The sequence below is a fragment of the Myiozetetes cayanensis genome, unplaced genomic scaffold (assembly GCF_022539395.1).
Source record: "Myiozetetes cayanensis isolate MyiCay16 unplaced genomic scaffold, myiCay2020 scf2-11, whole genome shotgun sequence".
In the NCBI taxonomy this organism is placed as follows: domain Eukaryota; kingdom Metazoa; phylum Chordata; class Aves; order Passeriformes; family Tyrannidae; genus Myiozetetes; species Myiozetetes cayanensis.
Genome location: NW_026087411.1, coordinates 36,070,411 through 36,086,416, shown reverse-complemented (window position 1 = coordinate 36,086,416; position 16,006 = coordinate 36,070,411). Strand labels below are relative to the sequence as shown.

Genomic DNA, 16,006 nt, shown 5'->3' with positions numbered 1-16,006 from the left:
TTATCTTTTATCTCTTTGATGTCTTATTTTACTGATGCAGGAAAAGTTCAACAAGGAAATAGCATTTCTGAACAAAAGGTGCTGCAAATCCTCAGCAGGCAGAATTGCAAAATTGTGCCATTTGTCCTTACACATTCACATTTCTGCCTGTCCTTCGTTAACTGAGATGGTTATTCATCACAGAGTGGTCAATGGGAGTTTTATAGGAGCACTTATTTATAATGTTCGAGATCTTTTTTTCTTTTTAATTTCAAGCTCCAAAGTGTATTTTTTTTCTGTTTTAGTCCATTATGCCATAAATGGTGAAATTATAACTCACCACAGAAAAAATTATTTTTGCAGACTGTCTTCCTGGCGTCTGGATTCTGAAGAGACAACCTGGATGCCTGCATGCCAGTGCAACCAGGATTTCAACAGTGTCAGTAATCTTTGCTCATCACACCAAAAAAATCAGTGTGTCAGTGTATTCCTGCAGAGTCATTAGCATACAGACTCACTCTGCTTGCTTAACAAAGCATGGTTTGGTGTATTATAGTTTCCTAGTCTGCTTGTCTGATTCACCTCTGACAAAAGCAGAGAGCAAATTCAGTCCCTTCTTCAGTGGCACACTAATGTGGGAAATAAATCTTCGGGCATAAGGTCTGAATGGCAGTCATTTAAATAATTCAAATACAGCGATCATTTTGCCTATGTGCCTTTCATTTCTTTGTTTTGTTTCTCTGTATTTTCCAAATGACTGAGAGACAAATGACCTTCTGCAACAATCTATATTTTTAAAATATCTACAGCTAAATAATCCCCGTCCTCTTTAAATGCAGTTTAATTGGTTACATGTAAAATAATTATTTGCTCTCTCTTTTGTGGTGTGGAGGGGGGAGTTGGAGGGGAGAAGTAACATACAAGCAGATGTGCTGCTAGATCTACAGGCTTCTGCCAACCATATGGCATCTTAAAGAAAGATGGTTGGAGCGTCTGGATTAGCAAAGAGTCGGGATGGAAAGCCATGTGTCGTGTTGGTACAGGCAGTTGTTTTAGCTCTCTGTAAAAGGCTTCAGGAGATTGTGTAATGGAACAAATGGTACTGCAAGCCTAGTAACAGCCTTACCGCTGCTGGAGAGGCAATTGGCCCCCAGGCGAGTACTGCTTCATCCTTGCTTGTTGGTTTTCTGTGAAGGATTTTTAGATCGTTATTTTGTGTTCTTTTAACATGCAGGAAACTTGGGAGATGCAATTCTGAACTTTATACTTGAAAGAGAGCTATTGTGTCATTAGGATTTTTTCACACTCTCATTTTTTATAATGAAAACATACAGTTTCCTTCTCTTTGATATTAAATGCTCGTGCCCTTCTGCAAATTTCCCGCATCCTTCGTGAACACTTTGAGACATCAGTTCATTGAATTTGTAGCTGATGCCCAGATTTTGGGGGAAAACTGCTCTCTCTAGGATTTGCTTAGTTAAAAACAAGATTGGGGCTATTGTGCTTGTGGCTATAACGTACCAGCTTGGCATTTGTATTCTGTTTGACAAGTTGTTCTTTATGCAAACAAGGGGCCTGCCCCTGTTAAAGGCAAAACTCCTTTTGTTTTTAGCAACACAGAATTGGGCATTTTGTGGGGTTTTGTTGGTTTTACAGGAGTTTATAGTTCCCATTACAACTCATGGGAGTTATTCTGGACTGGGATGAAAAAAGCTACTGTATTGAGATCTGTAACAGAAATAGGTTTTAGCCGTTTCTCTACTGTCACAATAGAACTCCAAATTCCTCTGTATGTCTCAGTGAAATCAGGCCTCTTAGAAGACCTGTAAATGCAGTTTTCTCTTCTTGATACCATTTGTTTCAAAGGAAATTAAAAATCCGATGTTGCAGTACAGAAGTTCAATAAAATTAGGTTTATTTTATTTGAAGAGATTTTAAGAACATTATGATCCCAATATCATGATTTTTATGTAAGGAGATAACATGAGGGATGCCCAAACATTCATTTGTAGGTAAATACTTGCTGAGCAGGTAATGTTACGGTTTCAGAGACATTAGAGACCAACCATTAACTGCAGAAGCATCTTCCTACTGAGGATCTTTGCTGAAAAAGAAAACTAGGACACTACCTTAAACTGAGACAAATGCTGCTCTAATATAGCCTAGATACACAATAATTTAGAAGTAAAAGTACAATTACTGCTCTTATTTTCCCTTTAATTTTTTTCAAACTCTCCAGAAGGCTCCTTATCTGGAGCTTAGGAAACAGCAGTCCTCAGCTTAATCTGCAGTTTAGTTGCAGCAGTGCCCGCTTTTTCCTGAGCTGCCTGCATGCCCCCTGCTCAAGCCTGCATATGTTGCTCAACACTGATCAAAAGTAGCCTCCCTTGGGAGGGAGGCTTGGGTTCGTTTTGTCAGGCTGTTCGTTACCTCGCCTCAGCCAAGGCTGAGCCAGGTGTGAGGTGGACAGTTGTCCACCAGGAGTGGTGCCAAGACCACCAGCGTGAATCTGGAAGGCTCTTGTGATGGCTGCTGAGGAGTAGTGGAGTCGGACCAGTGAACCCCAGTGGGGACCTTGGGCTCTCTTGGGGAACCTGCTGAGCTTTCACAGCCTTTCAGAAACCCAGGCTGCTTTCTGTGCCATGTTAGTGTGCGAGTTCACCAACATCGTGGTGCATATGAGCAAAAGTGTGCGTTTCATTCATAAATGTGCATTTCTCTGGGTAGGTTTCCCAGGTAGGAATTTTGAGTAATGATGTATTTGTGCTGTGGCAGCAGTGTCAGTGGTGGTTACCAACAAGTAAGTAACTAAAGTAGGAGGTGGATCTCTTGCTTCTCATTTTGCATATATGTTTATCTTCCATATCCCTACTTAGAAGAACAAACCCCATAGCTGTATTTTTTAACAAAGAGACACAGCTTTGTTTTCTTAATTTACTACTAGTGATTTAAGGCACTTAACTTTCATTTATGTTCAGCTTCCAAAAGCGTAACAAGGCTTCTAAGCTTTCTTGTTGAAGTGTCTGTTTCATAATACTGTTACCATTGCTTACCACTGAAAGATGAGAACATGGGGAAGTAGTACGAGAAAAGTACACACTACCTAACAAAACTAAGCAAGACCTTTTGATGTAATCCAAAGGGAAATGTAGTCTTCTCTTATAGTTACATTGAAAATGTGTTAAGAAAGTTAACATTTATTTCAACTTATAGCAAAGAAAAGACTGATAGTTTTGCTAGAATTTTTAACCATATTTAAAATGTGGTGGCAACATAAGAGTGTGCATGCATGTGCACAGTTGTGGACAGAATGAATCCTTCCTCTGCAAGGTGTGGGTGGTCTTACCACGTTGGGATGTGTGTGCAGGGCCCAGTAACTGCTCACTGATGTGCCAAACTGACACAGGAGAGCCAGGCTAGAGCCACCTTTGTGCTTGTTTTGTGTGCTACTCCTGGCATCACTGCTGCTATTGCAGGGACACTAGAGCTGCTATTCTCATCTGCAAGGTATGCTGCTGTCACCAGAAAGGCATAATGGACCCTTCACACTGGCTGTGATCTGGGTGTACTGATACTCATCTCCAAACTGCCTGGTTGCAGTCATATTCCTTCTTGTGGAGGGGCTAATGGTTTTTCTGAAGATAACTGTAATGATATTTGCCTCTAAAGCAGCAATAAAATTCCTCTATTTCATAGCAACAATGAAGTTCACCTTGCAGTAAATTTAGAGCGCAGTTAGACTAATACACATATACATTATGAAATAGCCACTCTCTTACAGAGAGTGTAATACTATCTATAATGTACTAATACATTTTTAAGATGTATTTTCTGTGAAATGCTTCCCTTCAGTGCTGCTAAACAATTTCAGGTTTCACTAACTTCACATGCAGTTTCCTGTTTATAATATAGCCCAAAACAAAGCACCAAGTGGACTCTGTAATCACAAGAGCTGAGCTCCATGAAGGTAGGCTGGCAATACTGCTCAGATCCTCCATCTTTTCTCATTTTTCTAAAAAACTTCTGGTTTCTCAGGATGAAACTTATTTCCCTCAGCCCTTCTCAATGCAAAAATATCTCATCTCCCCTATGTTTGCTCTTCCACATTACATCCCCCCCGCTCGTGTTTGCTTGATGCTGTGACTCCCTTCAGTCTCCACAAAACTGGTTTGTGGGTGTACTGGGGGATGTGGGGAGACTGGGGCTGGTCCCAAGGGGATACAGCCCTGGTCCAAAGTGCTGTGTTGCGTGACAGCAGCAGCTCCCTGTGAGGTGGGAGCTTGTTTGGCCAACCAGTGCAAACAGAGGCTGAAGCCTCCTCAAGTCCCTTGGGTATATCTGTGCATATCTGAGCCCAGATCTGTCTTACCTCTCACGCACGTCCTTGGCTCCTCTGCCCACCTTAACCTCCTTCCCAGCTATTTCTCTAGATCCTTACTCAGTATGTATCCCCTATTCTTCTTTTTGTTTCCTAGGCAGAGTAAGTTTAGAAAAAATGCTGTATTTGTAGGGGAGTAGGCCAAGCCTGGGGTAAGTTCACAAATAGAAGCAATCTGCTCTGTGTGGAGAGAAAAATAGCCTTGTATGTAAAATGTCTATCTGAATATACTGCACAGAAAAATTATGTCTGTCATCAATATAAAGTCATGTTTCTCTTTTTCTATGTCACAAGCATAAAACTATACTCCATACAAATCTTACAACTATCATTAATTTGACTGTAATTTATGCAAACCACAATAACCATGTGTGAACCCTGAAAAATAAGCAAATGTGTGTCGGCTGCCAGAGCTTACAGGCAACATCATTTGTTTGAAATTAACTGGAAAGAGGGGCATATTTGTACCTCTAGTGTGGAAAATAAGGGTAATGGGGTTTAAGCAAAGCAGCTAATGAGTGACGCTTACATAGATATTTAACAATGATATTTTTAGAGCTTATTTTCGTAATGGTCAATTTATACAGTATAACAGCATTGGGTTTTATGCTGAAGAACAGTTTTGAAGGACTATGTTAGATAGATCTTGGACTGGTAAGACTCCCTTGTAGATAACGAAATGAGAAGAACTGTACCCAGCACTACTGGCCTCTTATTTGCAAGATCACTAGTAAGAAACATTTTACCTTTCAAACACCGGTACTCATGGCTAGATACATAAACAGAAGCTGTATGCTCTGTACCTCAGTGCCCGCACTCCTTGGTGGTTGCAGCCAGGATCTGGGCTCAGTGAGGACAGCAGGGCTGAACCCAAAGCTGTTCTGTTAGCCTGCAATTGGGACTGTCAGAACAACTGAAGCAGTTGTAGCTCAGCTGCACTACCCTTTCTAGCAGTAGTTTTTTTTTTTTTTAATTAAGACAATATCTGACAAAGTAAATTAACAGAAGCTGATGCTTTTAGCAGGTTTTTTGCTTCAAATGCCTGATGTCAGCTTGGGCCACATGTACATTCTGCACATGCCATGGGATAGAAAAAGTGAAGACTTCTTTTTCAATTCTCTGCTGCCTGCCCAAACACCACATGTACTGTCTGTTACATGTCGCTTCTGATGAGGTTCATGCTGGGAATTTCTTCTTAAAGGCAAAGTGTTTGTGAAGGAAAGAGTTCAGATTGGGCAGATTGCATTAAAAATTCTCAGTGTCTCTGACTCAAAGGTAGTGATTGCTTTATGTGGACACCAGTTAGCAGTTGGGAAAGGTTCAAATTTGTCTCTTAATAAAAGAAATAAGAGGAATCAGAATAAGCAGTGGGGAAGATGAAGCATAAATTTATAAAAAGTAAATTAATCACAAAAATTGTTGTAAGGCAAACACAGGAAAAACTATTTCAGCAATACAAATATATATAACATATCTTATAAACATGAGGAGGCCACTTTTGAAACCTTAATATGATATGTGTCTGTTACCATTATCAAGACTGTTTCCTGATTGAGAAATTGTGCAAAATCTGTCTGGCACATAAAATCAGAAAGGTGAACATCTTTTAAAAGAAAAATAATAAAGAAATTAGATTCTGACTATAAGATTAAATATATTTCTGTAACATTGTCTGCTTCAACTCCTTCCCCCCCTTTTTTTTTCTAAGGTATTTTACAGCATTCTAAATTAATAGTCTGAATGATTTGGAGAATTGTTTTACTTAATACTTAGCAACTAAAGGCAGAAAATAGTAACCAGAATTACTTTTCCTTTAGAGCAAACCTGATCCAGAGTTCATATTCCTATCACAGATCTTACTATTTTGTATTCCTTTAAAGGAGGAAAAGCCTCATCTTCAGCCAAGGGATTCAGACACAAATAGACATCGGTGAAGCTTTCACCCATATCTCTTCCAGCCTGCCATCCATTCTCTTTCACTGTTTCCTTCCTGTCAAAACCCAGGAGGGCTAAAAGTGGCCATCACAGCAGCTACGCCCAGCTGCTACACCCCCCTACTAAAGAGCAGGCTGCTAATGTTCTCTCTTCAGCATGTTAGACATGAGCTATTAGAAGCCCAGAAATAGATCCAGGCTCAGGTTTCCTGTGCGATCTATTTGTTTAACCTGTTGGGCCAGCTGAGAAAGAGAAGATACATTCTACTAGTCAGTGATGACACCGGAAACAAAGGGGAAACTACTGTTCCTATCTAAACTTTTAATTAAACCTTATTTGTAATAGTTGTTGTGGCATGCAAAGATTGTTATCATATTGAAGATGATATACTATAAATAATGTGGGAAAAATTGAGAGTGCCTTTAGTAAAAGGGAATTTAGACATTACCCAATACATACTAAAAAAAAAAAAAAAAGAAAAGGTTGAGTGATACAAAGCCACCTCGGTTGAGGGGTTCACTGTGAAATGTGGACATTTTCTTCTTAGGTATCTAATTCCAAACTGTGCAATGGATATTAACTTCTTGCTGCCATCTGTTAACGTAAGTTGGATGAGTTTGTTCTGCCTGTAGCATGGGCAAGTGCTTACCTTACTAAGATAGAAGTGGTATAGATCTTCTCTGCCTGAACAAATGAGTGTCTTGGCCATTTGTGTGGCAACAGAATTCTGATAGGAATTCCAGAGGGTGGGAAATTCCACAGAAACTTTTAATATGCCCTGATCTATCTACCTGTGTCCTATTAGAACTCAGGACTGACAGTGTGACAGAAACAAGGAGGCTTATTCACTATCCTTAGTTCCTACTCGCTTATGGAGTGGCTTTTTAGTCTGTGTGTTTTCCTCTTATGGTTTTTTTAGTTCATTAACATCAGAAAGGTGGATCATAGTGTTTTGCTTTTGAAAGTAGATGGGAGAACAGAGCTGAGTTAAAGGATAGATTGGTAGATGTTACTGTTAAAATTCTGGGAGCATATGGGGACTTCTCTGAGATGCTTATCACTTCAAGGTCGTCTCAAGGCCTTGATATATGGGTCAAGATCTAACGTAAATGGTAATTCAGGACACTAGTGAAACTTTGGGGTTCAATTTGCTATTTGTCAGCATTTCTAAATTTATAGACTTTATTTTTCTTGCCTCAGAATTTACTGTGTGGATTTCTTGATGCTGTAAGCCACACTGAGGATGCAGGTTGCTCATATGAGAACTAATTTTACTATTGGTTTCCGTGACCTAATTGTCCACAGAGCTGATTCAAGATACAAAGAGGCGGTGAACAGAAATTTTTCTGCCTTGAAGAAAATGACAACATCACTTCTGCTATGAAAAGGGAAGACAGAAGAGTAGCAGAATTGAGGTGGAAAGCAGAGGGGAACCATGCTGCTGACGCTGCAAGGGGAGTGGGGAGTGACAACAGCTGGGGCAGAAACAAGCTCACCACAAGCACCAGCCATACACATTTAACTCTCTGCATGGCAGCAAGTCTGGATTTCCAAGATCATCATAGCCAAAGCAAAGCCTGATCATTGTTCTGTATGTAGCAGGATATGACATTAGGCAGTGCCTGCTCTATCTGTGTCAGGAACTAAGTGTGATCACCAGAGTTTGTATTTAAGGGTGTGTGATGCTGCTTATTATAAGGCAGTGCTGAAGTTCTTTGTGATTTCATTAGGCTTGCCAAAAATTGTGGTTTAGACTGAAACTGTTTAGCAGGATTGTGGTGGATAATTGTCTCAGGAGGAGATGAGCAAGGCTGGGCAGGGGAACAGCAGTGGAGCTGGGAGCCAGGGTGGGAAGGAGTTGCATAGAAAGCCTTTGTTTCTGGCATTTTCTAACTCATGACTACTTGAGTATACAAATTTAACATCCTTTAATGGGTTGTAGTACAACTATCTGTTAAGTACCAAAACCTCCTATCACATGATAATAAATTCATAGAATGTTCTGCAAAAAAAATTATAAAAGTGGGTACAGGTTTGCTGATGGAAAGTTTGCTGGAGTTTGCTTTCTTTCCTAATTGGCTTGCTCTCTCCTTTTGTAACAAACTTGTTCTTAAACCTGCATTTGCTTTTCGAACTCACAGTGTGTTAAAAATATTTGAGATTCGCAAATGCCCGATTGAAAATGTGGCACTGCCTTCATGTTGGGGCACAGCCCCCATCAGTTGCATCCCTGCAGCATGGCAGACGTCTGCAACGTGACCCTTGGTTTTCCCACTCAGGACCAGAAGCCACCTCTGATCACTGTATGCAACCTACAGGAAAACAAGCAATGCAGTAGTAACCTTAGAAACTCATAGCTTGACACTCCTGACCTGACAAGGGAAATGCTTTTTAAAGACAGTTTGCTGCACAGTAACATATTGTCACGGTGTTGAGTTTTGGTAATTCTGGGGGGCAGCAGGAGCCACGCCCTGGCACCCCCTCACCCACAGAGATGTGGCCTCCGTGGGTGGCCAGTGCCCCAGACTTTGCCGTGGGGTGCCTGACAGCCCCGGCACCCACTGTTCAGGTGATGGGCTGGCCTGTGTTACCGTGGCAACTGGCAGATGAGGGGCTTCGGCAGGGTCAGCAGGGAGGCAGCCACAGCAGTGCGCCGGCCGAGCTGCTCAACAACAGCCCTTTCAGCTCTGACAGCTCCACTCTGGCTGGCCAGGAGTAGTTATCAGATTACTTGTATTAAAACCTAATTAAGATGTGTGCCAGTAAATGCAGCATGATTATTGGATTTGGTGATTTAGCTGCTGCAGGTTGCTGCAATCCAATCACGCCATTTCAGCAAATCCAGCTCCGTGGAGTAAAGTGAAAACGTTTTACATCAGTAACCTGACTATGCTGAAAGAGTAAATAACCTTTTAATGCCTTTACTGTGACAAGGACTGACTGATCCCCTCTGCAGGGTGAATGGCCACTGCCCACAGATCCTTGCATATTAATTTCTTTCAAGTCGACATTAAAACCCAGAGGAAGGCTGACAGGTTGCATCAGCTTTTTCCTTCATTGCAGATTGCCTGTGGATTAATGGACCTTAGTCCCCCAGGGCAGGGAGCTTGCAGCCAGAGTCTTGTGGGTGCCCCTGGTTTAGCAGTGTGTCATTAAAGAAAAGAAGGAAGCTTTTGTTTTATCTGTAGGCCACAGATAAGGGGATGGCTGAAGTGTAACCTTGTGGGTGCTAGTACAGCTTTGTGTTGTTCGTTGCAATGGAAATTTATTCTGCTGGTAGAATTCACCTTGGTGCCAAAGCTCTGCTTTGTGTTCGATGTTTCACCTGGTTTTTGCAGGGTCTTGCAGTGATTGTCTAGCCATAGCTGTCCAAATTTAAAAAAACCCTATCTGTCCCTTTTCACTTCATTTCTTGATAGGCTGGGGTATAGTCTTGTCTCAGATCCAAATTTTACTGCTGTGTGAAGTGAGAGATGTCTTCTGCAGGTTGTAGCTGCACAAAGCAGCAAGGTAGCTTGTAGCCAGACTAATGTAAAGCTGCATACAAGCTCTGAGAATACTGAGAATCAGATTAAAACATTTACCTTGAAGCATTCATTGCAGCTTGTGATGCCCCAGTTGTGTTCTCCTTCTGTGGAACCACTTGTCTCATGAAACTGTCTCTTTCTTGCCTCCGTATAAAAGTAAGAACTTTGGTTTAAAGTGGCTAGTGGGAAATTATTTGAATTATTATTTGAATTACTATTTCTGCTAAATGGGAGCTTACTCCTTAGTGCCAGGTTGTCTTGTAGGAGTGCAAACACAACACGGTTCAAGAGCTACATGTCTTCACCTTGTTTCTTGAAGTAACATGATAGAGCGTGGAGTCAGTCCCTGTCCTTCAACACTCCCAGGCCAAGGGGGAGCAGCCGCATGCCATCCCAACTGGACAGATCTTGCCAGTTTGGTGGAAAAATGATCTCTTTTAGAGCAGGGGACAAGGAAACGGTGGTTTCTCATGCTCAGGACACAGTGCATGGTTGCCTGGTAGGTGGTGTTGCCAAAGTGAGCGTGGCGACCATGCAACCTCCCTCACTTGTATTAGCAAAATGTGCAGAAGGTTCTGTCACCCAGTTGTAAAAATGATGGCAGGCATCGATGTGCATTTGTAACATATGGGAAGTACAGTGAATGTGGGTGGAGCTGTTCATTTCTCATCTTGAATCATTTACGAGATCAGCAGGCAGGCCAGATACAATGCATATGGGAATGTGTGGCTGTGCTGCACATGTCACACGTAATACCAGATACTGTGAGAGAGCCCAGAGCCTGTCCTCAGGAGCTAAATGCACCAGAGCAGGCTGGGAGTCCCAGTGTGTGGACCAAGGGCCAGCTTGGCAGCAATTTTGGGAGAGCAGACTGGCAGACAGAATTTGGGAATTCACAAATCCAGATCTGCACTGACTAGAACTGCTCCCTTTTCATCCATCAAGGCCCAGAATTGTAGATTGGAATGTTATTAAACCTATATTCAAGCACTGGAGATACAGATGATAAAGTTGTGGCCTGCTAGTCAAACCCAGCTCAGTGCCTGTGTCATCTTTCTCCCTCTGCTCAAGGGGACAGTTTAAATGTAACATAGTAGGTGGTGAAGTTACAAACAGAAAAGTGTAATTGAGTAGTATTGCCCTAATTAAAAACTTCCTGTTTACAGTAGTTTATCTGAATCACCCCTTGCATGATTTGAAAGGACGTAGAGCTTCACAACAGAGCACGCTAAGGCTTGTGTCCAGTAATACTTGTGACATTTGCACAAGCTACCTGTGATTATCTCATTAAAAATGTTGTTTTGATGTAAAATTTACACATGAGTTGGAAATTACTTCTGTCTGGGTGCCAGGAGTAATAAACAGTCACTGGAGACATAATAAGTGATACCTGCTTTTGTGATGAAAGAAGTAAATGGGCGCTTGCCCTGTCTTACAGCATCATTGTCCCATCTTAGGCACTTACTTTTCCAGTGTAAGCAGAAGGCCTCTGCGTGTTTTTTTCTGATTGCCAGCTTGTTCCTCTGTTTTGCAGCCCCTGATGAGGAGGACCTCTGGAGTAATAGGCTCTTTACATCTTTCCCCAGGAACCCCTGTTACATTATTAAAGGATCTATGCTGATGTGCTTAATTAACACTATGTTTACTTGAAATAAACGTATTCTGTAATGAGTTTTGGACATTAACCAGCAAAGAGCAGTAGACAGAAAACAGGAGTTTTTGTCACTTCAGGTCCATTTTGTCAGGGAGTTTGGGTATTTGGATTTATGATCTGGCCTACTGTGTGTTATTACAGGAAGACAGTTATTGAGTGTGCAGCTTGCTTAGCTACGGGTGTCAAGATGCAGTCCTGCAGTCTTTACTGATGTCACAGCAAAGCAAATTTGCTGTCATGTCCTCATAAGGCTTCTAAATTAAAAGAACAAACCTTTAAAAGTGCTTGTTTAAAGTGTGAAAATACATGGAATGCCCATCCTAGGAGTAATACTTCAGTCTCAGCTCAACCACCAGCCTGGACTCTGGCCTCCGGAGCTGCACCCACCAGTGCAAACATCAAAGCTTCTACTGTGAACTCCAACTTCAGATGCTCTGCAGTGCTTTTATCTATTTTTTTCCAGGTTACAGCAGCTTGACAAGCACTGTCAGGCCACTGCCCAGCAGTTAGTGGAGTTGCTCAACAAACAGAATCAGCTCTTCAAAGAGAAGCAGCTGCTCACGGAAGAGGTGCAGTTTCTGCGAACACAGGTACTGTGCCAGAAGAAAAGAAAGTCTGAGGGGAATATTCTGCAGCTTTAGCAGAGAGATCTGCCAGCAGTCTCATTTCAGCTGCTGGATTATGTTGCTGTCATTCTTTTAAATACGGCATTACCTTATAAAAAAAAATAAAGTAAAACCTCATGCAGTTGGAAGGAGACTGGTAGCTGAACCTGAGTCTCACTTAAACCTAAACTAAATGAAGAAAATGTTTTGAAGTGACAATAAAAATGCAGAAGTTATTCTCAGTGACAGTTCGTAGACTTTTTATCTGAAGATTTTATGTTCCTTTTTCAGAGAAAAGGGAAATTTGTTCTTTACCAGCATTAATGTTTAAACAGTAACTTGATGTTGATAATTTCTTTGACTTTTGCTGCCATTTGTCAGACTTAAGTCCCCCTATCACTTTGTAATTATTTTTTTTCTCCTTATTTTTAAAAGTCATTTGTTTTTCCTGCTGCTCCATGACCACTCCTAGGTGAGATTTTGGGGACTGTCATATGCAGGCCCAGGATTTGGACTTTGATGATCCTAGTGGGTCCCTTCCAACTTGGGATATTTTATGATTCACTCACCTAAATGTAAGATGGTGAATGTACAGTCAGTCTTGCCTTAGCACTAATCACTGCACTGCTTCTCTGGCAGGATTGATTCTTATTTCCAGTGGTCCCTAGGAAGCTGTGACTACTTAGGGGCTGTTCTTGCTTTCTTTGTTTTGGCCACTGTTCTTCAGTCAGTCAGTGCTTTGGGAATAAGGGAGAGGGCTGCAGGGTTGGGTTTTGTCTTTGGTTTTCTTTACTTTTTTTTCAGAAAAAGGAGAACTAAAAAGCACAGGATGAGGTTTTCAGTAAACTATCAGATAATGGAACTCCTGCTTTGTGACTGAGTAAATGCACTAATTCAACAATATCACGATACTTTCTAACTTACAAACTAGTGAGTTTGCCCAGGATAACTGGAGTTCTGTTACTGTGCTAACAAAGGACATTCAATGTAGGAAATTTAGTCTAAGTGGCACACCTAGCAGCAAACAGAACACGAATCATCTTGGAAATTTAAAATAATTAAATCATACTATTTTTGTAGGCTTTTTACCTGTGGAATTCAGTAAAGGTTTAACCTAGGAGAATAAAATCCATACTTTGTTAAGCCTCTAACCATGTTCATGTGTTTGGTTTTACAGGACTTCCTGTTGTAGTAGACAAACTCGGTGACTCATGATAGTGTAAGGTTATCAGCACGTAGCAACTACTGGCAAATTTTAGGGCAACCATAATGTTCTGTCTATAGGACAGGTTAAGAAGGTAGTTCAGAAAAGAAATTACGATTTCTGTTTTATGGAAAGCACTCCTAGTGATGTGAACAGCCTTTACATGGTCCGCCGGGATTTTGTTATTGATAATCTATTTTTTCTGGGAGTGTACTTTTATAAAGTTGGGCACAAGTACAAAAATCATACAAAAGAGGAAAAAATCATTCAGATATTATGCTGCTATCAAGACTTGACTGGCAAAAGCTGCCTTCTTTCTGTTCATTACAAGTTAATTGTGCTCCAGAGGATACTTTTTGAGAACACTCACAAGAATGATAAAAAAATTATTAAAAAAGAGCTCTAAAAATCTATTTGCAGCTATTTAAAGCAATGGTGTTTCTCTGGGAACTGGAACTCAGCCCAAGAGAGCTGCCTGGAATATCAGACAATTGTTTTAAGAAAACTAAACAATAGTTCACCATAAATGGAAGCTCTTAACTATGGAAAGATGCATCTATGAGTATAGAAATAAATATTAAAATCAAACAGTTGCAGATTCAGTGTTGATCAAAGGTGAAAGTGACCTCATATTCCGTATTTTACTGTATTGTCCAACAGTTCTCCTTTACAATTAAATTTTTTTGGGAGGTAAAAGAAACCAATCATTAACTAATCTTTTAAAGATGACATAAAATACATTAACCTAACTGTACTGTTGTATCTTGGAACATAAGCCACTAGTAACTTAAGTTGTATATTTCAGGAAAAAAAATGGGATACAGATCTCAAACAGGACACAGATGGAATCAAGTAAAAACCTGGATGGATGAAAAGAAATGAGCAGAAGTAGGTATTTTTTTCTATATCCTATATATGGGAGGGGGGGGGAGAGGAAAGGAGGACTAAAACTATTTGCAGATGTGAGTTGAATCTGGCAGACACTTCAAGACAAAAGGAAAAAGGAAGTGTTTGAAACATTTTTGGGTTTGAAATTGTTGGAGCTTTTTGTGCTTTGGTGGTTTGTTCGGTTTTTTTTTTTTAGCACTTAAAAATTTAAGGACAAGTACTCCACAGCAAAGACAGGTTTATCTAACAGAATTTAAAAAAAAAATCTTAAAAGATTTGAGGGATTAAAGATTGAAGGGAAAGGGAGACATAGAAATCTTAGAAAGGTGGGAACTTCTAGAAGCTCAGATTTTACTGTTGGTACTTTTTGGTCTGGATAGTCACTGGGTATTTGTCTGTTGATTTGGAATTGGTTAGTTTTGTCGCTTCCAGTATTTTCATTCTGAGAAAGCTTGAATCATCTCTCTTCGGAAAAGCTACAATTTGTATTGTAATAAATCATAACAGTTAGTGTCACATAGAAAGAAACATTATCTAAATAATTGTATTTGGAGCAGTGCTGTCGAAGTTATAGTACTGCAACATAGTTCCTTACTGCCTTATAAGAGTTACTTCACTTTAACTTAAAAGCGCCAGAATTTAAAATTGGATCATTTATTTGAATCTAACTAACCTAGAGGAAAGGAAAAAAAAATCGATGAACACTGACAAGCCCTCAGCCTTGATAGGATTTGTTTTCAAAAGATGGGTTACTTCCACTGTAATTTTTATTTCTAGTGTTCGTATTTGCTGTATGGGAGGAAAGATAAACGGAAAGAAAGAAAAGAATGTCTTTAAATCTGGCTACATTTTGGTGTGTTGAGAGTCTGTTTTTCATGGAAAACTCATTGACACTGTGAGGAAAATTCCAGGTTTTCAACTGATTGAAAAAAGTCATCAGAAAAGAAGTACCTGATCCTGCTACATTACTGCATTCCCTTACAGGCCACATGAGATAAAAGGCTTTTAGAATCCTTGCTGAAGGAGTAACCAGCTTTCAAAAACATATTTCTCATTCTCAAGCATGAATTACATGCTTTTAAAATAATGATATTAAATCTCCTATTACTGAAAGAAGCCCTGTGTTATTTCAGAATAACTACCTGCCTATGATGTGATAAAGATGCTCACATTGTGATTTTCATTTTCATAGAGTCAAAAAGGACTAGTATGACAATGTGGCCTGACCTTATAGGATGGGCTGTATATCAGGCCACTACACTAGTATCTACTAGGTGGCACTAATACTGAATAAAGGGATACAGCATAACATATTCAGGACCATGTAAAGGTAGTTAAAAATTCAATTATGGGATTTACACCTCTCATTTTGAATGTTTTCAGAAGACTCCAGTTCAGAATTTCTGCCTTTGAAAGTCTCTTGTGCATTGGAACTAACCCCCAGGCAGGAGGATGAGAGATACTTAGCTCCCTTCCTACATAGGTACTAAATACAGAATATTAAATAAATGTACATAGTAGAGCAAACAAACATCTAAACTGAGATTGCTGAAAACCTCAGCACCGCCCACCAGGTATGAGTATGTTTGTGAAAGCTGGGATGCCTCTGACTTGCAGGATTTGCCTTGGTGTCCATCAGTTTGACAGAAATCAGTGTTTGTCCTGGTGGATAATCCCCTCACAGACCCTGGCTGCCAGAAGGGGTTGCTGGCCAGCTGAGCCAGTGAGAGCATAGACGGGTAGGATTTGGACCTTGAGAATTACCTCCAGCTAGGAATGTCATCCTATGCTGCTGCTCTGCCTTCCCCCAACAATCTCCTTCTACAAGCTAGCCCC

General features: G+C 40.5%; 1 protein-coding gene across 6 annotated transcripts in view; it reads left to right on the top strand.

The window, feature by feature from the left end:
- Positions 1–16,006, top strand: part of SDCCAG8 (SHH signaling and ciliogenesis regulator SDCCAG8) — a 112,285-nt gene that overhangs the window by 89,152 nt on the left and 7,127 nt on the right. For 4 of the 6 annotated variants that reach the window (XM_050315196.1, XM_050315195.1, XM_050315194.1 and 1 more), the window contains exons 17-18: positions 11,937–12,063; positions 14,088–14,170. In XM_050315196.1, coding sequence (XP_050171153.1) covers positions 11,937–12,063; positions 14,088–14,138 — 178 coding nt within the window. In that variant the 3' untranslated portion in view covers positions 14,139–14,170. Of the gene's footprint in view, positions 1–7,597; positions 8,836–11,936; positions 12,069–14,087; positions 14,171–16,006 lie in introns of those variants that run through there. The other 2 variants (XM_050315199.1, XM_050315197.1) reach the window with 2 other exon arrangements.